This window comes from Protopterus annectens, chromosome 12.part0 (assembly GCF_019279795.1).
Source record: "Protopterus annectens isolate FY-2018-M chromosome 12.part0, PAN1.0, whole genome shotgun sequence".
Taxonomy (NCBI): domain Eukaryota; kingdom Metazoa; phylum Chordata; order Ceratodontiformes; family Protopteridae; genus Protopterus; species Protopterus annectens.
The window spans coordinates 897,833,398-897,857,860 of NC_056746.1; the positions used below are offsets into that span (position 1 = coordinate 897,833,398).

General features: G+C 44.4%; 1 protein-coding gene across 1 annotated transcript in view; it reads right to left on the reverse strand.

The window, feature by feature from the left end:
• CSE1L (chromosome segregation 1 like) overlaps positions 1-24,463 on the reverse strand; it is a 1,337,268-nt gene that overhangs the window by 964,301 nt on the left and 348,504 nt on the right. The window contains exons 12-13 of the mRNA XM_044088970.1: positions 18,469-18,545; positions 10,654-10,790 (exon numbers count right to left, since the gene is read on the reverse strand). Coding sequence (XP_043944905.1) covers positions 10,654-10,790; positions 18,469-18,545 — 214 coding nt within the window. The remainder of the gene's footprint in view (positions 1-10,653; positions 10,791-18,468; positions 18,546-24,463) is intronic.

Below are 24,463 nucleotides of genomic sequence, written 5' to 3' on the forward strand. Positions count from 1 at the left end.
TTCAACAATCAGGATTAAATTCTAACTGAAGGAACTAATCTTATCGAGGCAGCAGCCTGGCGGCTCCTGTAGAACTTCTCCCAACTCTTTAAGAACATCTCTTTGAAGAATTGAAGTATAGAAAGTAGTTCAGCGATCTCATGGCAAAAGTAACGAAGAAAAATCCGTACGTGCCTGTCCATAGTCCTAGAATCGCTTGTTAGGAGGATGGACGGAATTGCACGAAGAATCAACTGGATTCGCCTTCTTGGTGAACGAAGCATACCGCATGGCATCTAACTAAGAACACCCTTTGTTAAATATTGTCATCTTGTGGGGCTGTGAAAGCCAGATTTTGAAGGACACTCTGGGGCCGGTTCACCGAATCGAACCATCCCGCGCTTAACCGAACCACTACCTCATAAGAAGATGAAAAGTGAACGCAGGAAGTGGAAAATTCGAGATCCTGAGCAGCCTCTAGAAAGTATACTGACTAGATCCTCAGAAGTTAAGGAGGACGGTTCTCTGCTTAGGGTTCAAGGATGTCTGAGTGAACATCCTCAGAGGACATAACAGGATCCTCGACTCGCCGATTAAGATCTGATGTAATGGAACTCAAGTCAGATGTTTCTCACCGTATCCTCTTAAAGCGAAGTTCACCTGGCGGATCGGGAGAAACGGAGATAACAATAAAGGACTGGTGGATCTCTGGAGTCCGGGCAAAGGAAGGTAGGAAAGAGCGTCCAGCAAAAGAGCACTGTAGTGGGAGGCACGATGGAACTGTCCGGTGACTAATGAAGGCTGGCTCATCTCGAAAATACCGTCAGAGACAGAAGTTCCGCTCGAAGAGATAGGAACCCAGGCACTCACGAGGCTCGAGCGAATGTAGGGCTAATCACCAACGCGAAGCTCCGGAAGGAGAGCGAAGATTGGGACAAAGGGTCGATGCACCATTACCGGAACGACGATAAAACAAACGCCGGATCCCTCAATAGAAATACTCCAAAGGAAAACCGGAACAGAAGACGCGAAGAAGGCAGGCAATCCAGCGAAAGCTACCATGACAACGGATTCGAACAGTAAAATAAAATGCGCCGGGAAGGTCCCGAAAGGAATATTTTGCGGATATGAAAATGCTTCACCGTCTGTTGAGATGGACGCAGGTATTACGACCGATACCGCCGGTTTAATAAAGTCTTCTCCTATACCGAAGATGCATTGATCGAACAACGGGCGACGAGAAAACGACTCTGATAAGCTCATCGGTTAGCAGGTGATCTGAAACGGCGATATGGACTCTACTGAAGGATGAGATCATACGTTAAGACCATGAGGAGCCGAAGAATCGTGCGACTCCCGGCGAACGGCCTTCAGATGAACGGTTGCAGGCGGACGGGGCGTGCCTTTGGGAACTAATAAGATGGAAAAGGATAGAAACTCCGGCTGGGGCAATCACGACCTAATTGAGGAGGTGAACAAAACGAACGACTTGGAACTCCTGAGCGAAGAGCTTGGCAGGTTTTCAAAGGGCTACGGCACCCGACTTAATCAGGGAGCTCGAAGACTTTATGCATAATATAAGCTAATTCTTAAAGCTGGGAACTCTTGGGCTGAAGAGCGGCGTAGATAACACAAAAGTCCTGCAGCAGGTGCAAAGGTCCCAGGCTCAAAAACACAAAGTGTGACGTCATCAGACATCTTCTGACGCCCGCGAAGTCACACCTTGAAACCTGAATGCTTAGTGTCGCCGACATAAAGGTAATGCCGAGAAACACAACCTTAGTAACACAAAACGCAATCAACAAAATTAAATAAACAGGATAACTTTTGTCATACCGACAATCACAGGAAAAAATGTAGGGAGAGCCTAAAACTGCTTTAAAGGAGAAAGGAATAAATAACTTCCGAAAAAGGAACACTAATGGGAATAGGGTTAAAATGAAATGCGTTAAGGTTAACAAAAACAAAAAATATATATAAATTTAAAAGAAGGTGAGCGAAAGTCTCAAATCTATTATACCAAGGCGCTGGTAAAGGCACCTGCGTTAGCGAAGGGCAAAAAGAGATCTGATATCTCACCTTGCATCATGGGATATGCGTTGCCTCGAGCTGGTAAGGTAGCTCTACGAGCTTAAGTGCAGAATCCGAACAGAGATCCATCAACAGGAAATAAAGATTGACAACTTAACATCAGCCAGGAGGTTGCCATAGGCAGAAGGTAGGAGGAGGAAAAAGAGATTGGGAGTGAGCATCCCTGAAAGGTAGGAACTTTTTAAGAAATGGATTTGGAGACAAGACAGGTCTAGTATAGGCCTCTCCATGAATGCACCTTTCTGGGGACAGAAAGGTCTGGAATAGAATCTACTATTTTTATGAGGAAGTATGGAAGTAGTCTTTTGAGGAATCAGACAGTTCCTCCAAGTTCTTTACCCTTCAGGAACTAGAGTCTAGAACTTAGGAGGAGGAACAGTGGTAAGGACTGGCAGAGAACAGCAAGCAATAATGGAGTAGGTGAAGGCCTTCATCAGGTCTATCCCAATTCTGCAATCCAGAACAATAGGCTGTGCAGGCTATTGTGAAATTTTGGGAATTCCTATTAGAAACTTAGGAAGTTTTGTGCAAGAGGCAATAGAATGACCCAAATGTGAAGCAGAAGGGTCTTCTGATATTGCCTACTAAATTAGCAGGTCGACTAGGTAAGAGAGAACTCCTTTACGGATGCCCTTTTGTCCAGTGCAAGTAAGCAATGACTGGAAGCCAGACATTCTGTGGAATACCCTGGGTGCAGTGAAAGCCCAAAGAGCCAAGGCAAAGCAATAATTGAAAATGGGATGAGCCTACCAAAGTCTCAGGTATTTCCTGAAAGTGGGCTCTTATTGGTAAGGTGTGAAGATACATTAAAAGTTATGTTAGCCCACTATAATCGCTCCATGTTAGTTGCCTCTCCTTCTCCTCTCTTCTGGCTGCTGGATGGGGTTCGGGAGCCAACCGGCTCCCACTTCCGAGCACTTGCTAAGCTTAGCTAGAGAGCTAATTTTACCAGCTCAGAGGCAACCCTATATCCCATGATGCAAGGTGAGGAGACCACCCAGATCTCATTTAGTACTAAAAGAATAGTAGTATATTTTCTTCCAACTGAAGAGGAGGAAGAAAAATAACATATAACTATTAAATAACATCATAACCCTCTTCTAGAAAGGATCAACCTAATCTAAATACACACTCAGAAGTTGGACAACAGCCAGAAAAAGGGAATAACCTCTTATTAGAAGATGCATAATCTTTTCCGGTCTGGACCACAGGCTAGGGGGATGGAGGGCTGTGAGAAAGAAATTAGAGAAGACAACTAACATGGAGAACGTTATGGTAGGAAGTACATAACTTCTAAATGTTAAGTTGTCAATCTGTCCTATTTCACTGCCAAGGATGGACCACGTCCCTAGCACTCCTATCCTGGGTGGCTCAATGGAACAGACTCTTGAGGCTTGAGAACGGTGGAACAAAATTCAGCTCTGTCTCTAGAGGAGGCCAAGTCTAATTTGTAATGTTCAGAAACAAAGAGAGTATGAGGAGAGGCCCATGTGGCTGCTGCACAAATAGTGTCTATAAAGTCTAGCTTGAAAAGCTGTAGATGTAGCTAAGAGCCTGGAGTAGAATGGGCTTTTGGCTTAGAAATCAACCTTGCCTCTGAGCTGATAAATGTAAGTGATCACCACCAGTACAAGACCATCTGAGATAAAGTTACCTTGGGAAACTAAGGAAGGCCTTTCCTGCTCTCTGCATAGGATAGAAATAGTTGAAGCCCATCAGATTTCCCAAAAAATTTTAGTCTTGTCCAGGTATTAATATCTGAGCCTGTGGGAGAACAAGATAGTAATGTAATTTTTGTTCGCCTCTATCAGAATAAATCGGGAAAAACACTCGGGAAGATCAATGGATTGATTTAGGTCTTCGCCTAGGAGATGCCACTTTGGTAAGAAAGACTTGGATTAGTCCTTAGAGATACCCTATCTTTGTGGAATATTAAATAGGGAGGACAGATGCAGAGTAGCATGAAGCCTCAGATACTCTCCTGGCAGAAGTAATGCATGACTAGAAAAGTGTTTTCCAAGAAAGCAATTTCAAAGAACAGGCAGCTGCAGGTTCAAAAGGGGAAGAATCCAAGGATGTTAAAAATTAAGATTTAGATCCCACTGTGGTTAGGGGGTCTCTAATCTGGAGGTTCAGGTAAAAGATACCTCAAGGAATGCCTTTAAAAGTTTATGTGACAATGTTGTGGTCCAAAAGGCCTATATGAAAATTTGGCAAGTAGCTTTGCCTTAGTTGAACTTTCTTCTACTTTCAGGAAGAGAGAGGATCCTGAATGGAAAAATCTCAGCTAGGAAGTCCAATACCAAATGAATTAGGGAGCAGTATAGGGAGTCTATGTTCCCTCAGCTTTTGCTTGAGAAAAGAGAGAAACGCCTTAAGCCATTTACTTGTTCGTAAATCCTTCTGAGTAGAAGATTTTAAGGAAGCTTACTATGATGTCCCGGACAGGATTAGTAATCATAGGAAGCCCTGGCAAGGATGGAGCGTTGGGAACAAATAAGCAAGTGAGGTTGGAGAGGAAAGGTATGGATTGGTGCAGGATTGGCGGACTGGTGGGTCCAGAGAAGATCTCGGAACCGGGTCCAGATGCCAAAAGCTGGCTGTACCAAGAGATAATGATGTAGGAATGGAACCATATCTGTAGAGGCCAATAAGGGGCAATGAGAATCAACTTGGCTCTCAAGTTGCTTTCTGAATGGCTGAGGTATCAGAAAAGGGGAAAGGCATAAAGGGTCCCAGGGCCAATCTTGGGTTAGAGTCTCTGGGGGATGGCCTGGAAGGGGGAGAGAGAAGTCTGGGCATTTGCTGTTTTGAGGTGTAGCGGTAAGGTCCTGTCGCAGCAAGGAAGGCCCCACTTCTGAAAAATCTCTGTCACTGGTGTTTGAGACCACTCGGAGGCATGAGAATAGCTCTGCTCAATCTGTCGCTATGATGTTGATTTCGGGATGTCGTTTATCAGAAACCGTGACAGGAGACTGCCCATTGCCAAAGTCTGAGAGCCTCTCGACACAGTGGATAGGGACTTGGTTCAGCCCTGTTTGTTTTATATACCACACGAACATTGTCCGCTTTGGATTGCAATAGTTCCCAGGGAAGAGAGTCACTGAGGGCTTGCAACGCTAAAAGCACCGCTCTCATCTCCAGGACATTTATGTGCAGATGGTACTAAAGGTTGCCAAGTGCCATGGACCATTCTGCCCAGTAATGCCCCACCCACCCAATCAGGAGGCCCGATGTAACCGGCAAGAGGAACAAAAGGTCTGCCTTGATGGATTTGAGGGACGATATCCACCAAATCAGATGCCTTTTGCAAGTTAGGGTTACCTATGATCTCTGTGAGCGAATGGGAAGTTGTAGAAAGGACCATTGGGTGAATAACATCCATTGTAGAAGACGATGTAAAAAGCAGGCAAAGAAGAGGAAGAAGTGTTAGGCCTGCGCGTCCATAAGATTCAATACCTTCCAGAGCAAATCTGGCCTGAATTTGTTGCTGAGAAGAATCACCTGGGCGTGTCTTTGAATGTCCAAGATCCTTGGTTTGTTAACTTTGCTGAAAGTTGTATGGTATCTAATCTTGCACCTATAAAGTAATAGATTGAAATGACAAGGCAGATTTTGAAATTTATAGAAATTTAGCCCTCTGCAAATGTGAATGGTGTAATTTCTGCAACTTGGAGAAGCTGATGCCTGGTGGCAGGAGGAGCCAGTCATCTAGATATGGAAACATCTGAACTTGACGTCTCCAGGTGAGCCGTAAACGCCATACATTTGGTGAACCTGCTTGGGGCTGGTGAGTCCAAAGGGCAGGGCTCTGGGTGGAAGTGACTGGTCCCCAGCCGAAGCGCGGAGAAATCTTCTGGAAGCGCCTGTGAATTCTTATGTGATAGCAATCCTGAAGATCTACTTCCAGCACATCCAATTGTCCTGCCCAGAAAGGGTGAATGGACTGAAGCGTGACCATCCGAATCTTGATTTCTTTACAAACTTGAGTTTGCTCCAGATCTAATATTGGTCTCCAGTCCCTGTCTTTTGGAACTAAAAGAACAGAGTAGATTCGGATCCTATTTGGTCCGCAGCTTGGGACCGGTTGATGGCTCTTTTACTAGCAGTTTTGATATTTCTAGTACTGCTGGTTCCCCTAGGCCGGTGGAACGCCTGGAAGGGTTCCCTTTGTTGAATTGGGATTTGAATGAAGGAATTTTGTAACCTCGATATAATCGACTGACCCATTTGTCTTGAGAAAGGAAAGCCAGGCTACTGGGTACAGCGATGATCTTCCCCGACTGCCTCCAGAGAGGCGGATAGTCGGGCAACATCTCAGGGATGCTGGAAGGGTTTGTCAGAAAGAGCTCTCTGCCACCCTGATTCTGGGACCCCTCTGCCCCTAGGGCAGCGTCCTGTGTGTTACCCCTCTGCCTCTGGGGGTAAACGGCTTTGCAAGGCCAGTGACTCTTGAGATTTAGAACCACATTTTCCTCCTTCTGTCCTTTGGGGTAAGGTCTTGAAGGGGTGGAGAAGCAGACTCCTATGGCAGAAAAAGTCTCATCTTGTTAGCATCTAGTCAAAGTGGCATTCACTTGAGGTCCGAACAAGGTCGAACCATCAAAGGGGAGTTTGTGAAGGACGCCTTGAAGGGTCTGCAAAATTACAAAGCCGCATCCAGGACTGGCCTTAAAGCTACTCCTGTGCCAGCATATTTCTCTCATCGGCTGCATAAGAAATGAGCCGCATGGAGGAGTTAACAATGGAGTTAAGGATTCCTAGCTGAGAGCTAATCTTATCCGAAGACCCAGCAGCTGACGGCTCCTGTAGAACTTCTCCCAACTCTTTAAGAACATCTCTTTGAAGGCGGGTGAAGTGGCATAAGTAGTTCAATGATCTCGCAGAATGGCAAAAGCTCTGAAGAAAAATCATACCGTACCTGTCCATAGTCCTAGAATCCTTGTTAGGAGGATGGACAGGTACTGAAGGATCAGCTAGTTCCTTCTTGGTGGCAGCAGCCACCACCATGGCATCAACTAAGACACCCTTTGTTAAATATTGTCTATCTTAGGGGCAATGTGTTTAGGAGTGAAGGCCTCCTAGATAGGATTCCACGAACTGAGCCATCCACGCCTTCCAGCCACTCCTGGCGGTAAGAGGGCTTGAAAGGCGTGAACACCCAGGAGGTGGAAGGTCGGAATCAGAACGCCTCCAAGTATACTGACTCGTCCCTCAGAAGGATTAAGGAGGCCAGTCTCTCTGCTTAAGGGGTTCAAGATGTCTGAGAATGAGACATCCTCAGAGGAGGACCCTAGATCCCTCTCCTCCACTCATCCAGGTCAGAATCTGATGTAGTAGACCAGGAGTCCTAGATGTTTCCTCTTACATGTCCTCTGCACGGGTTCACCTGGAGCCCAAATTTTGACTTTGGATCAGGAGAAGCTTCGAAGAGAAAGATATTCCCAATGGGGAAACCTGAGGCGTTGGATCTCTAGGTCCAGGAGCAGAGAGTGGGAAGACGTCAGCAGGCACATGCAGTGAAACTGATGGAACTGTCCATTGATCAAGCCCAGGGGCTAGTACACCCCTCATCACTGGCGGCTCCCCGCCAGAGAGAAGGTGCCAGAAAGTTCCCATTCAAGAGATAGGAACCCCAGGCCTCACCGAGAGAAAGGCTCCGAGGCAGATGTCGGGCCGAGCTCACCAACGCCAAGCCCGAGAGGGAGAACCAGTCGACAAGGGTCGATGCCATTAGCCTCGAGCCGACGATAGAGACAGCCAGCGGATCCTCCAATGAAAGCCTCAAGGGAGGAAATCCGGAGGCGAAAATGGAATGCGAAGGGTGGTATCGGCCCGCTACAACGGTGACGGTTCTCGAGCCCGGCTCAGAGCTCTCTATGGGAGCCCAAGGAGGAGTCGAAGGAGAATGTTTGGTGGATGTGAATAGCTACCGTCTGTTGAGATGGACTATGGAGATTGCCAATGCCTGAGACTTTAATAGTCTACCACCACTCTCGAAAGAGGTGATCAGACAGCCTGGACGCTGAAGAAGCGGCTGATGGCCCTCTCCCTCAGACAGCAAGGGTGATCTCAGAGCCAACATATGGACTCTACTGAAGGGGATCAGAGATCTTTTTTTTTGAGATCGATGGAGCCAACGAGACGAAGATACGTGCTCCAGCCGGAGCCGACACTGAATGTTTGATTAGGCAGGCGCGGGATGGAGCCGATGCACTGAGACTGTGGAAGGATCTGCTGGGAGCAATCTCGACCCTGGTGAGGGTGAACCAGAAGCAGACGGCTTGGAACTCTGAGCCGAAGGCTTAACAGGTTTCAAGGGCTTCCCCGGCACCGACTTAATCAGGGAGCTCTCGGGCTTTAATAAGCCCCTTAATATAAGCTAATTTCTTCGCTCCTGCAGGACTCTTGGGCTGAAGGCATGACAGATAGCACAAGAGTCCTGTAGGTGCAAAGGTCCCAGGCAAAACACAAGTGCAGGACCGTCTGTCAGACATCTTCGACAGCACAGTCACACCTTGAAGTTTGGAGACCTTGGTGTCCTTCACATAATTGTGCAGGAAACACAATATAGTAACATACACCAAAACACCCAATCCAACAAATTAAAATAAACAGGGACAACACACAGTCATACAAACAATCCACAGGAAAAATGTAGGGAGGGAAGGCCTAAGGCCTAACTAGGGAAAGGGAATAAATAACTGTAAAAAAGGGAACACTAATGGGAATAGGTAATTCTAAAGTAAGTCGATATACAAAAAACAAAAATATATATAAGACACCATTAAAGGGGGGAAGAAAAGTCTCAAATCTATCATTCTCACTTACCTGGAGCTGGTAAAAGAAGGCACCCTCATCTCTGGCCCAGAGGGCAAAAAGAAGAGATCTGGGTAGTCTCTGCCTTGCATCATGATGGGATATAGGTTGCCTCGAGGCTGGTAAAATTAGCTCTCCCCAGAGCTTGCAAGTGCAGAGTCGGAGCAGAGGATCCATCCAGCAAGAATGAAGGCGAGATTGACAACTTAACATGCATCCTTTATGTCCAGGGTTGCCATGAAGCCTTGAGGTAGGAGGAGGGAAAAAAAAGAGGGTGGGGAGTGAGCATCCTGAAGGTAGGAACTTTTAAGAAATGGTTGAGACAAGACAGGTCTAGTATAGGCCTCCATGGTCTGCCCTTTCTGGGGACCAGAAAGATTCTGGAATAGAATCTGCTGTTTTTGTGAGGAGTATGAGTAGTCTTTTGAGGAATCAGACAGTTCCTCCAAGTTCTTTTACCCTTTCAGGAACTAGAAGTCTAGGGCTTAGGAGGGGAGGAGCAGTGGTAGGGGCTGGCAGAAGAGCAGCAGGCGTAAAGTAGGTCTATGCTCTTGGGCCTCCTCTTAAGCGGTTCTGATGGGGCATCGGACTCAGCTTCCATCCCAAATGCTATTTGTTTTAACCGCTGGTTTGCCAAGTAGAGATTTAAAGCAAGCAAACGGAGATGAAAGTTCTTGGGTACGAACACCTGACAAATTGTGCAGTTTTCATAGTCATGGTCCTTACCTAAAGGAAAGATGCACTGATCGTGGTTGTCTTTGTGGTGAATCTGCTGATCACACTTACACTTGCCTTTTCCAGAGAACAGACTATATAAAACAGGAGGATTGAAAGAATCCCCAACAGGGTACTTATCTGAATTTTCTTCAGACGTTTGCAAGAAACAGGAGCACCTGGCGTACGACTGGAGGCTGAAAAGTTTTGAGGGCTGGTGTGGTGCAGACGTCATTTACTGCCCACATTCCGGATCCCACATCAGATGTCAGACGCATGTAGAGGGACCGAAAAACTTTGGAATCCTGGCCGGACGAACTGGACAAGGGTAAACCCACATGTAGAATACTGCAACGTTCGAATAGAAGGACATCTAAATATAGTGCAAGCAGATGTCCCACTTGGTGTGCTGACATCTAAATGGGAGGGAGGATCTGCCTGGTCAACAGATGGAAAAGTGCAATACTCAAGATACGTCAAAACTGGGCCATTCAACAGAATAGTAAAAAACTTATCACTTCTGCAAAAGTGGACAACAACAGAGAAGAAATAATTTAAAAAGCATCTTTAATATTACTCTTTTCCAAAGGCACTCTTAAGGAAGCCAAATTGACTACAAACCATCTCCATTGCCACACAGAGCTAAGCCTCGACCACAACTAAGGTGACCAGGGTTAATAAGCAGCCCAGATTTTTGTTGGACCTACCTCAAAGCAGGATCAAAAACAGATGGGGTCCAGCACGTGTTTTAGCTGATCAAGCCATGGCACAGCCTTCACTCACTTGAAAGCAAGCAGTTCTACAGGGCAAACAGTATCTTCTAAAATGATGTTGCTTGCATATTCCAAACCCTGGGGAAGAAACCTCCAATGGCTACCTGCATTGCAGTTCTTACAGCAAACTTTCCCAGGCAGGAATATGGAGAACTGATGATAGACTGGCTATCCATAGTTTAATAAAAAAAAAAAACTGCGAAGTTGCTGCTATAGAAATTTTCTTGCATACACTTGTCTATGTAAAACAGCAAAAAACTGCAGAATATCAACTTACAGTGTAGTATTATCCTCTCCTCTCATTGTAAAGATCCTCTCGAGAGCATGGGCAGCATACGTGTGCACGACAATGCTTTCTGACTGAAGAAGGTTTATCAGGAGAGGAACGGCTGCCAGCAGCTGTTCCTTGGGTAGCTAGAAATGGAAACTTAGAATTACTCTCAGCGGAGTTATAAATTAACCCAAGTGTGAAGCAACACCCATACAATGCAAGCTTTAAAAATTCATCAAACTGAAGTAAACCTCACTACTCAGTCTGTACTAAAATACAGTCTGTGCCCTCAAACATACAGTGCTGAAACATATAAGAAATGTACCATTGAGATCCATGGAGAAAAAAAGCTCAGAAAAGCCGATTAAAGACTAAAGCAATATAAATACATAAAAGCATACATAAAATCCGTCATATCCAGTACTAAAATGAATAGAGAGATGAGAGCAACATGAAATTAAATGTTTTCTAAATATAAAATGAACAGCAAAAGAATGAAGATTAAATATCACAATAAAATGCAAAGAAATTCTCTCCTAATGAGTAATTTTTCAAAAGGTGTCCTGATTAATGGTTTACTACATTTCAAGAACTTGAAGGCAGATAACTAATACTCTACCTAACGTCTCAGCCATAAACACAAGAAACGACATCTGTGCAACAACGTACCATTCATAGGTTCAAGAGCCAAGAAACCCCAGTCCCCCCTCTATTAGTGTGAGATAAGCGAACTGTCACCTACAATGCCTTCAAAAAAAGCCAAACTATATACTAGCCGAACAAGGGAATATCAAATTCTGTGGCCACATGAAGGTGACAACCAAAGAGAGGAATGGAAGACATTTTCAAAACGTCATTAAACCAGCTGCTAATCACTTGACAAATAATGCAAATAATCCAAAAAGGGCTGTTCAGCAACTGCAAGCCCTTCCCATATGAAAAATGAACTTTTATTGTAAAAGTACACCATACACAGAGTAAAAGTTAAGCACACAATGCACATGCAGAAAATACAGTTGTGTGCCTACCATAAATGTAGCTGCGAGTGTATTCACTGTTGCAGTCATTACAATTGGGTTATCCTGCTGGCAGGCTACCCAAAGTCGGCCTGAATTCCAAAGTCCTGGTCCGGCGTCGGTTGCTGTCGCCTCCTCCCAGTCAGTGTGCCAGGGTTATAAAAGATCCAGCAGACGTCATTTTCTTCAGTTTTTCTTGCCCCAGATGTCAGGTGCCCCCAAAAGGGTAGGCTTATTTATGCCAACAAACATGCATGCAGTAAAGTAAAACGCTACCTTCATCTACAAGCAAATACACCACATAGGTTGTATAGAATAGAGAAGTACAGATAAGTCCCAGCAAAGGAAAGGGGGATGGTGGGTGGGTAACCTGGACTGCAACAGTGAATACACTAACATCTACATTTATGGTAGGTACACAACTGTACTATGCTCGTGTTTCACTGTTGCAGTCATTAAAATTGGGTTGAATCCCAAAGCTATGGTTGAGCGGCTGGGGCTTAATAGGATTAGGAGAGGCTATGAGGCCCTGCAGAACTGCAGTGGCAAAGCCTGCTCTAGATTTAGAGTAGAGAGGTAAGTGATAGTGCTTTGTAAAAGTGTGCACTGAACTCCAAGTTGCAGCCTCTAAGATGTCTGTTTGGTACTCCTCTGAGGAAGGCTGCTGAAGTGGCTGCTGCTCTGGTTGAATGTGGCCTAATGTCCTTAGGCACTGATTTGCCATGCTGTGAATAGCAGAAACGAATGCAGTGGCCTATCCATTTTGTAACAGACTGCTTTGAGATAGCCTTTCCTTGTGATCCTGCAGCATATGCCACTAGAAGTTGTTCAGTTTTTCTGAAAGCTTTGGCTCTGTTCAAGTAGAAGCGTAGCTGACTGTGAATGTCCAAAGAATGCAGAAGTCTCTCACCCTTATTCTGTGGGTTTGGTTAAAAGGTAGGCAAATGAATTGTTTGATTCAGGGCCACACTGGACACTACCTTAGGCATAAATGTCGGTTTTGTTCTCAGAGAAACCTTGTGATGATGGAAAATGATAAAGGGTTCCACAGCAATGAGTGCCTGTAACTCAGACTCTTCTTGCAGAGGTTATTACTAGGAGCAGAGCTGTTTTCCAAGATAAGAATTTTATATCAGCTGTAGAGGCTGGTTCAAAAGGAGGCAGTGTGAGTTTTTCCAAGACATAATTTAGGTCCCATGGAGGTATTGGTGCTCTCCTTGGGGGTCTTATGTTTTTGGCCTCTCAGAGGTACGGCCTTAGTAATGGATGAGAAAAAACAGGTGGTTCTGTATTGTAGTGAGCTGAAATGGCAGAGGCATGAATCTTAATTGAGGAAAAAGACAGGCCTTTGTCCAGCATCTGTTAATTATTGTAAAATCGGAGGAATATTTGGTACAATTGTGTCAATTCCTTGTGCTTGGTTCCAAGCACAGAATCTCTTCCATTTTTCTGCATAAGATTTTCTGGTGCTAGGCCTCCTGACCTCCAAAATAATATCCATCACTGCTTTAGACAGAGGCGTGTTTTGAATGGTTACATTATTTGCCATGCTGCCAGGTTTAAGGTCCTGAGTTGGTTGTGCAGGATCTGACTGTTTTGTTGAGTCAATAAGTGAGGAATTTGAGGTAATGTCCAGGCTGGGCATTGAGACAAGCTCTTCAGGATTGGGTACCAGTGCTGGCGGGGCCAGTCTGAGGCAATCACTATCATTTTTGGCTTCTCTTGTCTGACCTTTAGGAGTACCTTGGGGAGGAGAGGCAGTGGGGGAAAGGCATATACTGTTAAGTTTTTCCAGCTGAAAGAGCATCCAATTTCCATGCTAGCTTGTGATAAGTCCTGGTTCAGAATTTCTGTAGTTGGCAGTTGTGAGGTGAGGCAAAGAGGTCTACGTCCGGCCATCCCCATTTCCTTATCATGCTGAAGACTTGTGAATCCAATTTCTACTCGTGGGGATCCATTAGGTTTCTGCTTAGTTCGTCTGCCAGAGAATTTATCCTTCCTGGCAGGTATTGTGCTTGCAGATGTACTTGGTAAGTCAATGCCGTCTCCCACAAGGTCATGGCTAGTCTGCAGTGGGGGTAGGAATGTGTGCCTCCCTGCTTGTTTATGTACCACATGACTGTAGTATTGTCCATCTTTATTAATAGTTGTCCCGGATGAAATAGATTTTTGAAGGCAGTCAGGGCATTTTGAACAGCTAGCATCTCTTTTTGATTGATATGTAGATGTATTTGGCTTGCGGACTATGTGCCCTGAATACATCTTCCTGCCATATGGGCCCACCAGGCATAATCTGATGCATTGTTAATGTCTGCCTGGCTGTGGGTAAAGAGAAAGGCTGTCCCTTGTTGTGGTGACAGGCCTCTGCCCACCATCAAAACTCCTGTTGCAGGCAGGGAATGAGGGTAACTATTGTTTCCAGGCTGTGGCAATGTTGAGTCCAAACACTTTTTAGATACCACTGTAGTTTCCTCATATGCAGTCTTGCATATGGAATTAGCAGTATGCAGGATGCCATGAAGCCCAAAGCCTGCAGAATTTTTCTTGCAGATAACTGTGTCTTTGTTGCCAACATTTTGAAATAAGTAGTCAGTTGTCTAAGCCATCTGGGCAGTTGTATTTAAGCCTGCACCCAGGAATATTATCTCTTGTGAGGGTACTAGTTTTGATTACTTTTCGTTTACTGTGTACCCTAGGCATGTTAGTAATCTTTTTACAAACACCAGATGCTGTAGTAGAATGTCCTTGTTCTCTGCTTGAATAAGGCAATCGTCCAAGTAAGGATAAATTTGTATTCCTCTGTCTGTAAAATGTAATCACTGGTGCTAGGCATTTTGTGAAGATCCTGGGCACAGTAGATAAGCCAAAGAGCAGTGCAGTGAATTGGTAGTGCATTGAGCCAGCTATAAATCTGAGGTATCTTCTGCATGAATGTCTGATTGGGACATGCGGGTATGCCTCTTTTAGGTTTTAAGTCACAAGCCATGCCTTCTTGCCCAGCATGGGCAGAAGCTGCTGCAGTCTCAACATTTTGAATTTCGGAATATCCAGAAATGTGTTTAGAATAGACAGGTCCAGAATTGGTCTCCATGCATTGTCCTTTCTGGGCACCAAGAAGGGTCTTGAGTAAAATCCTAGCCCCTGCTCTTGCTGTGGCACTCGCTGAATGGCCCTCCTGTCCACGAGGGCTGAAACTTGTTTTTGAGCCTCTGCCCAACGATTGTGTGGCAGGTCTGGCATTCCGTTTGCCCTTGGCAGGGTGTGAAAATGGAACCTGTAGCCTTGAGAAACTATACTCAGGACCCATTTGGCCTGGGTGATCATGTGCCAATTTTGTGAAAAAAGTGCTAGTTTTCCCCCTAAAGGGGCTGCCAGAAGATAAGTGCTCTGTGCTGGCAGGGGAAAGTCATTGAGACTGTTTCCTGTATGGCTGTGATTTATCTTCTCCGCTTTTGGAGGTAGAAGCACCCCATTGTTTAGACGTGTATGAGCACTGGGGCTGGGATCTGCCTCTGGGGAGTCTGTGTCTGCCTCTTTGTGGCCTGACAATTCTTTGCAGGCCAGTTCCTGCTAAATCTCCATTTTCTTCAACACCTCTTCTGCTTCAAAACCAAACAAGGTATCATGCTGTAATGGAGCATCTAATAATTTTGCTTTAACATGATCGGGCAGATTCTGTTCCTTTAACCAAGCATGCCTCCTAATGACAGAACCCGTAACAGCGGCCCTGCAAGAGGCCTCGAGAGAATCAAAACCACACTGCAAAGTATGCTTTCCCACTTGTTCAGCTGCATGCAATATATCCTGCATTTCTTTTTCTGCACATTCAGAATTTGTCAACATTTTCTGTTTTAGAAGTGACATAAGATATTGTTGATATTTAAGCATATCAAACTGACAATTTAAGGTCCTTACAGCCAAAGTAGCAGAAGTGTAAATCTTTTTCCCCCATCTGTCCAGCGCCCTTGAATCCCTATCAGAGGGAATAAGGTTTTTTGCAGTGGACGCCTTGACCTTTTGGGACCCTGAGATAGTTTCTGGGTCAGCAGCAGCAGGGTTTTTATAAAGAAATTTATGTGAATCAGGAACCCTGTAATATCTGTCTGGCTTAACAGGAGCTGGTGGTAAAGAGTCAGGAGTGAGACTGGACTCTAAATACATCAACTACAATGTCTAAAACAGGAGGAATAGCAAGGGGCCTGTGCTGAGGTAGTAAAAGAAAATCTTTGAGCCTTTTCTTAGATTCTGAGTAATCTTGGCTTTCCCAATGAAAATGCTCCCTCAGTATGCAGGGTCTCCCCAAAAGAATCTTCAGGAGAGGCTGAAGGGATAGATTCTTCAGCATCAGAATCCTCATAAGGAGGAAGGGAGTATCCCTGTTCAGAAGAGGAATCAGAGGAAATGGAAACTTGATCTGAAGATTCATATTCTGTCTTTTGCCTAGGTCTCTTATAAGGAGGGGGACAGGAACCTCTGATCAAAGTAATTGGGTCTTCGGCCATTTTAAACATCTGTTTTTTAGGCATGGAGGCCTGCCCAGGGGAATGCTATACTTGTTTCTTTGTCTTTAGAGGTGCTTTAGTCCTTGCCTTTGAAGCAGAAGTTGATTTTACATATAACTGTGTAAGCCTGAAAACACCCTCAGAAGCAGATGCCTGCTCAGCGGAATAGTTTTCTGAGGGTCCAATACCTTGAGTGCCCAGCAGCCTAGTCGGCTCCACGTGGGAGTCGGAAGCGGCATGTGGCTCTGAGGTAGTTGGGCGTCAGGGGCTGCAAAAGCACCTCACTGAGAACCGGCGACTGGCCTAGCTGAAGCCTCCTCTGTTTTGGACCTCTGATACCTGTCCTTTTCTTTGTCTTTGCACTTTTTATAAATTCCGGTAGTCGGCTGTTCAGATGGCATTATATAATTAAATCTTCTGCCAAAATAATGAAATGCAAAATCATACTGACGCTTAGTGCATTGGTAAAATCTAGCACAAAACCGACAACTAGCAACGTCGTGGTCAGGGCCTAGGCAAGGAATACACTAAGAATGAAAATTCTTATGAGGCATTTGCTTCCCCACAAGAAATACAATTAACTTTTTCTGACATCGGTCTGGAGCAAGAAAAAAGTTTCCCCAACGGGGTACTTAGATTTAATGAAGACTTCGGAACTGAAATTCAAACTTGAAAATCTCAGGAGTCGGCCGACCGGCACTTGCAAACTGCTTTTGCTTCGGGCACCGCGCAGCAAGAAAGACTGAAGAAAATGGTGTCGGCTATATCTTTCATAACCCTGGCACACTGACGTCAGGGAGGAGGCGACAGCAACCAACGCCGGACCAGGACTTTGGAATTCAGGCCGACTGCGGGTAGCCTGCCAGCAGGATAACCCAATTGTAATGACTGGAACAGTGAAACGATCATCATGAAAGCTTCATGCTGCAACAGTTTGCAGTGGCTTGATTAATGCTGAGTCTGATGCGTGGGTAAGAATTAGCTTTGATCATAAGATTTTTAACGAAGTCCTGACAGGAAGAAATAACTCAATGTGACATTTAAGTCTTTTAAAAGACAGCCCATTGTGAATTTTTGCACCATCATACAAAAAAGCTGATGACACTGCCACTAGCCTGGAAGAATGAATGCCCAAGTGTTTCATGATGAAAGCTTAGTAATTCATCTCATTAACCAGTTAAGTGAAATGGTCCAAAGACCCTTTTCAGCCAAGGACTGTGGCATTAAGCAAAGACATTACATCATACAAAACACATACTGTTTTGAACAATAAGCAACATACGACTATTTAACACTTGCAACTTTTCAGTATAGATATGCATACAGAACCAAAACACATCAGAAAATGTGAAGTCAGCCCCAACTAATCAGATACATTTACTAGACTCGACAAAGAATTACTGGTCAAAATACAGTCACCAATATCTGCTGATGGGCTTGCCTTAACACTAAATACCTTCACCATTTCAGCCATTAAGCTACAAAGTACTAATTTTCTGTTCAAGTCTTCACCATAAAATTAATTTAGTTCCACTCAGAACATACAAGACTGGAGTAGTGAACATAACTAGATGCCTAAATGCACAGAAGACCCTCTGCATTTAGGAATGAGGGCACTGCCATCTACTCACTGGCTGTCCATGGAAAGCTGGGACACAACACTGCATATATTGGTATAGGACACCTACTGATGTGAGCAAAGTGCATAAACAAGCCTAAGCAAACAGGAAAATCTAAACATGAAAACGAGAGAAGGCAAACTTTCAATATTTCCCCTTCAGTCAAGCTGCTAACTTCTACAGATGGTAGGGTGGGTTAAGATTAAACATGAAAGAGAAATAACTTCTACAAACTTTTAAGTCCACCACTTGTCTAACACTGGAAAGTTTAACACTGCCACAAGAATGTGAACCTTAAATTACTATATAGTCTCCACACTTAACAAAATAGCCCCTAAAAGGGGCAGAACTCTGCCCAGGCCCTTAATATGCTTGCAACGAAAACTGGGGATCCTGCTCATCACATGTAGCAGTCTCCAAACTAAACTAAGCTCATCAGTGACAACCACACTATGCTACGAGGTGACAAAAAATCAGTTTAAAAAAATGCCACAGCTGAAATAACCAGTTCTTCTCAAACCATATACCATGTGTTACGTCAAAAATTGCACTAACAGCTACTGTACAAGTCCATGCAAAGCCACTCTGTTCCTCACAAACTACAAACTTAGAGGCAGATTTAATTCTGAGGCCATGCTCAACCCACAACAGAAGTGTCACCACCACTACAGAATGTGCACTTACTCGACTTCTGAAAATCATGACGTATTTGATGCCATCAGCTTTCAGTACTTGAAATTCGTTCACTGTAAAACAGCAACATCCATTAGATCAAAAGCTGTTGACTGAAAAAGAAAAAGCAGCAACAGTTAACTAACACAGTCTTACTCACTTATGACACACAAAGCCTTTTATTCTTCCACTTATACTCTTACCGTCAAACTAGAATCAGAGAACCATGTGATCACCTCAAATGCTCGCCCAATACACTGCTGTCAGAAATATGAAATGGCAGCTTTTTATTAAGATATTGGTCAAAGTAGTTATTCAAGAATACTCACCACAGCCAATGCTCCATTTAATCACTGCTGCAGTAGGTTCATCATGTATGGAATTATGCTGACAGGCTAATCAACCAAAAGCCCGAGTCCAGGTGGTTTTTGATAGCCCCACACCATACATGACAATATGAAGTAGAATAAAAGAAAGAACCAGACATTCAGTAATTTTTTTGCAAACTAATTCCCCCAAACCTGCAATCTACATTTTGAAGTTAGATACAACTCTGCAATAAGGGCGTAGAATATTAATTGTCCTCAGGACAAGCAAGAAATGTAGGAGAAGGTGATTCATCCCTGTAGTATGATTAAGTCAGAAGTAAACCTTTCTTTCAGTATTTATGGCAGGGGACATTATCTGGCAGCAGCTGCCTCTCGCAAACTGATTCTGGCAAGTATGCTCACAAAGTACAACTGAATTAGGAGCTTCAATCTCAAGTACATTGCATGGCTAGGCTTAAAAAAGGCAATTGTGGTCATTAGTCTAGTAAATGCCTATGAACTGCCAAATTCACTTGCACCTGAGAATTAGGTTGCAAAGGTGTAGTGTCCAGCCTAATAGGTGTGCTCCAGGACTGATGTCACAGTCAGTGGTATAAAACAGGCAGCAGACGCCATTACATCAGTTTTTCTTGCCCCAACTGTCAGGAGTAGGGGAGCTAGGTTATGGTGGACCACCACCACCAGTAAAAAAATACCAAAAATTCCCTGCAAGGAGAAAGGAAGAGAGAGACAAGGGAGATGGAGGGTGGGAAATCAGGACTGCAACAGTGAATACACTCGAACCTCTACATTTATTGTAAGTATACACAAATTAACATAAATGTAGATGTTGAGTGTATTCACTGTTGCAGTCATTACTTTTGGTTATCTGCTTGCAGGTAGCCCTCAGTCAGCCTAATTAACAAAGTCCTGGGTCCTGCGTCGGTTGCCGTCCCTTCTTCCATGACGTCAGGTGTATAAAACATGCAGCTGATGCCATTACATGTTTTTCTTGCCCCAGATGTCAGGTGCCTCCTAATGGGAAGCAACTAAATATAAAAATACAATATAACTCCAACAAAAAAGCAAATCACACCAAAAAGCTTTTTAACATAGTAAAGGAAAGTAGAGGTATAGCCAAAAGAAGTTAGGGGGCTGGAGGGAGGGTAACCAGGACTGCAACAGTGAATACACTCGAACATCTACATTTATGGTAAGTGTACACAACTGTACTATGTTCTTAGTGTTTTAGTGTTGCAGTCATTACATTTGGGTAGATTCCCAAAGCTATGGTTGGGAGGAGGAATTTAGATAACATTAAGACCAGCTATAAGGTCCTGCAAGACTGCAGTGGCCAAGCCAGCTCTGGATTTAGAGAAAATTGCCAAATGATATTGCTTGGTGAAAGTATGTACAGAACTCCAGGTAGCAGCTTCTAGGATGTCCCTGGGAGGGACTCCTCTGAGAAAGGCTGTAGAGGTAGATGCAGCCCTGGTGGAATGAGGTCTGATCCCCTGTGGGATAGGTTTTCCGCAGTGCTTATAGCAGAAATGAATGCAATAGAATAACCATTTAGAAATTATTTGCTTTGAAATAGCCTTCCCCTCTGCCCCTGCAGCAAATGCCACCAGCAATTCAGATTTCTTTTGAGGCTTAGTCCTGTCCAAGAAGAATCTAAGTTCATAGGCTCATAGATTAGTATTAAGCTAACTGCCCTTGAGAGCCATTTTAAGCCTAGCCAATTATCCCTTGTGAGATTCAAACCCTGGACCTTGTGTTTGTAAGGCAAACACCTTAACCATTAGGCCACCCTCCCAAGTTGTCTGTGCACATCTAAGGAATGCAGTATCCGTTGCCCTTTGTTCAGTGGATTGGGAAAGGCTGGCAAATGAATGGACTGATTAAGAGCCACACTGGATACCACCTTGGGCATGAAGGATGGATTGGTTCTGAGGGACATCCTGTCCTCATGAAAGATGATGACAGGCTCCACTGTCACAAGGGCCTGTAATTCAGATACCCTTCTTGCTGAAGTGATTGCTAAAAGGAAAGCTGTTTTCCAAGAAGAAATTTTAAGTCTGCAGCAGCTGGCTCAAAAGGAGGTAGAGTGAGTTTCTCCAAAACAAAGTTAAAGGCCCCAGGCTAGGGTTGGTGCTCTCCTGGGTGGTCTCAAAATGTTTGCCCCTCTGAGGAATTGCTAGAGCAGTGGATGAGAGAAGAGGGGAGAGTCTGTGTTGTAATCAGCTGAAATGTCTGAGGCGTGAATTTTGATGTAGGAAAGAGACAGGTCCTTGTGAAGCATCTCAGTTAAGTATTGTAAAATCTGAGGTAAATTGGGCGCCGATGTGCTCATCCCTTGAGATTGGTTCCAGGCACAGACTTTTCCATTTTTCAGCATAAGATTTTCTAGTACTAGGCCTCCTTGCCTCTAAAATGATATCCATTACAGGTTTACTGAGGGATGGTACAGGAGAGATTAGGTAATTTAGCCAGGCTGATAGGTTCAGTGTTAGAAGCTGAGGGTGCAGAATCTGGTTCTCCTGCTGAGACAACGGGGAAGGAGTCTGAGGCAGGTGCCATGGGAATACCAGTGACACTGCGCAGGAGGGGGTACCAGTGTTGGCGTGGCCAGTCTGGAGCAATCAAAATCATCCTTGGTTTGTCCGGTTTGATTTTTAGTAGTACGTTGGAGAGCACAGACAGAGGGGAGAAGGCATAGACTTATAAGTTTTTCCATCTGAAGAACAGAGCATGCACTTTCCAGGCTTGTTAGTGGGGAGTCGTTGTGCAAATTTTGTCCAATTGGTAGTTCTGGGGAGAGGCAAACAGGTCTATATTTGGGCTCCCCCATTTGCTCATCAACATGTTGAAAATCCTTGGTTCCCGTTTCCACTTGTGTGGGTCCACGACGTTTCTGCTTAGTCCGTCTGCCAGTGCATTTAATTTTCCTGTCAGGAATTGAGCTTGTAGGTGCACTTGGTAGCTCAAGGCTGTGTTCCACAATGCCATGGCTAGTCTGCAGAGGGGGTAAGAATGTGTACACACTGCTTATGTACCACACAGCAGTGGTGCTGTCCATCTTTACCATTCGTTGTCCTGGAAGAATGTGGTCCTTGAAGGCTGTCAGAGCATTCTGTACAGCTAACATTTCTTTTTGACTGATATGCAGGTGCATTTGACTTGGGTTCCATTTGCCCTGAATGCAATTTCCTGCCAGGTGAGCCCCCCCATGCATAGTCTGATGAGTCTGTTTGGGCAGCAGGGGGTGGTGTGAAAGGTAGTCCCTTGTTTTGATGGCAGGCCTCTGCCCACCAAAGGAACTCTAAGTGTAGGCAAGGTACGACAGGAATCATTGTTTCTAGATCCTGAGAATGTTGACAGCAAAGGCTTTTTAGATAACACTGTAGTTTCCCCTCATATGCAGTCTTGCATATGGAAATAGAAGAATGCATGAGGCCATGAACCCCAAGGCTTGCAGTATTTTTGTAGCCACTTGTCTGAAGTAGGTTGTCAAATGAATTTGTTTCTCTGGCGTGAGGAAAGCCATCTGGGAAGTTGTATTCAAGCATGCTCCGAGGAATACAACTTGACAAGGTACCAGGTGTGATTTCTTTTCGTTTATGGTGTACCCCAGACAAGTTAGAACCCTTTGTACAAAGGCCAGAAGATTCAAAAGTATGTCCTGGCTTTCTGCCCGAATTAGAAAATAGTCTAGGTATGGGTAGATTTGAATATTTCTTTGCCTGCAAAATGCAATAACTGGAGCCAAGCACTTTGTGAATACTCTGGGCGCAGTAGATAATCCAAAGGTCAGTGCAGAGAACTGATAGTGCATGTAGCCTGCTTTAAAGCGTAGGTACCTTCTGCAAGATTCCCTGATTGGGATGTGCAGGTATGCTACTTTTAAAACTAGTGTTGCCAACCAGGCATCTTTACCTGGCATAGAAAGCAACTGGTGAAGAGTCAGCATCTTGAAATTTGGAATCTCCAAAAAGGTGTTTAGAGTAGACAGGTCCAGGATAGGACGCCAAGAACAGTCTTTTCTGGGTACCAGAAAAAGTCTAGAAGAAAAGTACAGTTTTGTACCTACCATAAATGTAGATGTTCGAGGATTCCATTGCTGCAGTCCTTACTATTGGGGTATAGTCCGCGTCCAGTCGGCCCGAATACCAGAGTATAAGGCTGACGTCGGGCAGGGCGCATTAGACTGGCGTCAGTACGGCAGGGTACTAATGCGCATGACCTACGTCATATCCTCAGTCTTTTCTTGCCCCAGATGTCAGAAGACCCTAAAAAGACAAGGCCCAAAATACCTGCACCAAAAAGATGTACAATATATACAAGAATATATACAAAAATATAAGCATGTAAACTCACCTACACAACCACCCCTAAACACAGAGGGGAAGGAGGGAGGGTAAATTGGACTGCAGCAATGGAATCCTCGAACATCTACATTTATGGTAGGTACAAAACTGTACTATGTTCTTAGTTTTCCATTGCTGCAGTCCTTCTAGGTAGAATCCCAAAGCAGAGGTAAGGGAGGCTGGCAAATCATAAAGAAGTAGGAGCTGACAACATGCCTTGCAAAACAGCTGTGGCAAAACCAGCCCTAGACTTAGAGTAGATAGGAAGGTGATAATGCTTAGAGAAAGTATGCACTGAACTCCAAGTAGCTGCTTCCAAAATATCCTTAGTTGCCACCCCTTAGAAATGCTGTTGAAGTGGCAGTAGCCCTAGTGGAATGAGGCCTAATCCCAGCTGGAATCTCCTTGCCATGATGGGAATAACAAAATGCAATGCAAAAGCCAATCCACCTAGAAATAGTTTGTTTTGACACAGGCTTGCCCTGTGAATTCAAAACAAAAGAAACAAACAACTGCTGAGACTGCCTAAAATCCTTAGTCCTGCTTAAATAATAGCAATTGCCTGTGTACATCTAAAGTGTGCAAAATCTTTTCCCCTTTATTTTGGGGTCTGCATAAAAGTAGGCAAATGAATAGTTTGGTTTAAAGCCACACTAGAAACCACCTTAGGCATAAAGGAAGGATTAGTGCGTAATGATACCCTATCCTTATGGAAAATCAAAAGGGCTCTACTGCCATAAGGGCCTGCAACTCAGACACCCTTCTTGCAGAAGTAATAGCCGACAGAAAAGCAGTCTTCCATGACAAGTATTTCAATTCAGCAGTAGCTGCAGGCTCAAAAGGTTGTAGAGTAAGTTTTTCCAACACAAAATTGAGATCCCAAGCAGGAGTAGGAGCTCTCATTGGGGGTCTTATATTCTTTGCCCCTCTAAGAAACTGCTTGAACAAAGGATCACGAAAACAAAGGTGGGTCACAATCATAGTGAGCTGAAATTGCTGCAGCATGAATCTTAATGGAAGAAGGACAAACCTTTGTCCAATAACTCAGTAAGATATTGAAGAGCCACACTCAAATTAGGCTCAGAAATCTCCAAATTCTTTGCTGTACTCCAAAATAAAATCTCTTCCATTTTTCTCGTACACTCTCCTTGTACTAGGTCTTCTAGCTTCCATAATCACATTTAAAACTTGTTGAGAAAGTTGAGACCTGCTGTGTTTCAACACAGAATATGCCAGGCTGTTAGATGAAGAGAGTGAAGCTTGACATTGAGCAGATGACCGTCCTTCTGAGATAACAGATGGGGAATCAGAGGTAAAGGCCATGGAGGCTTC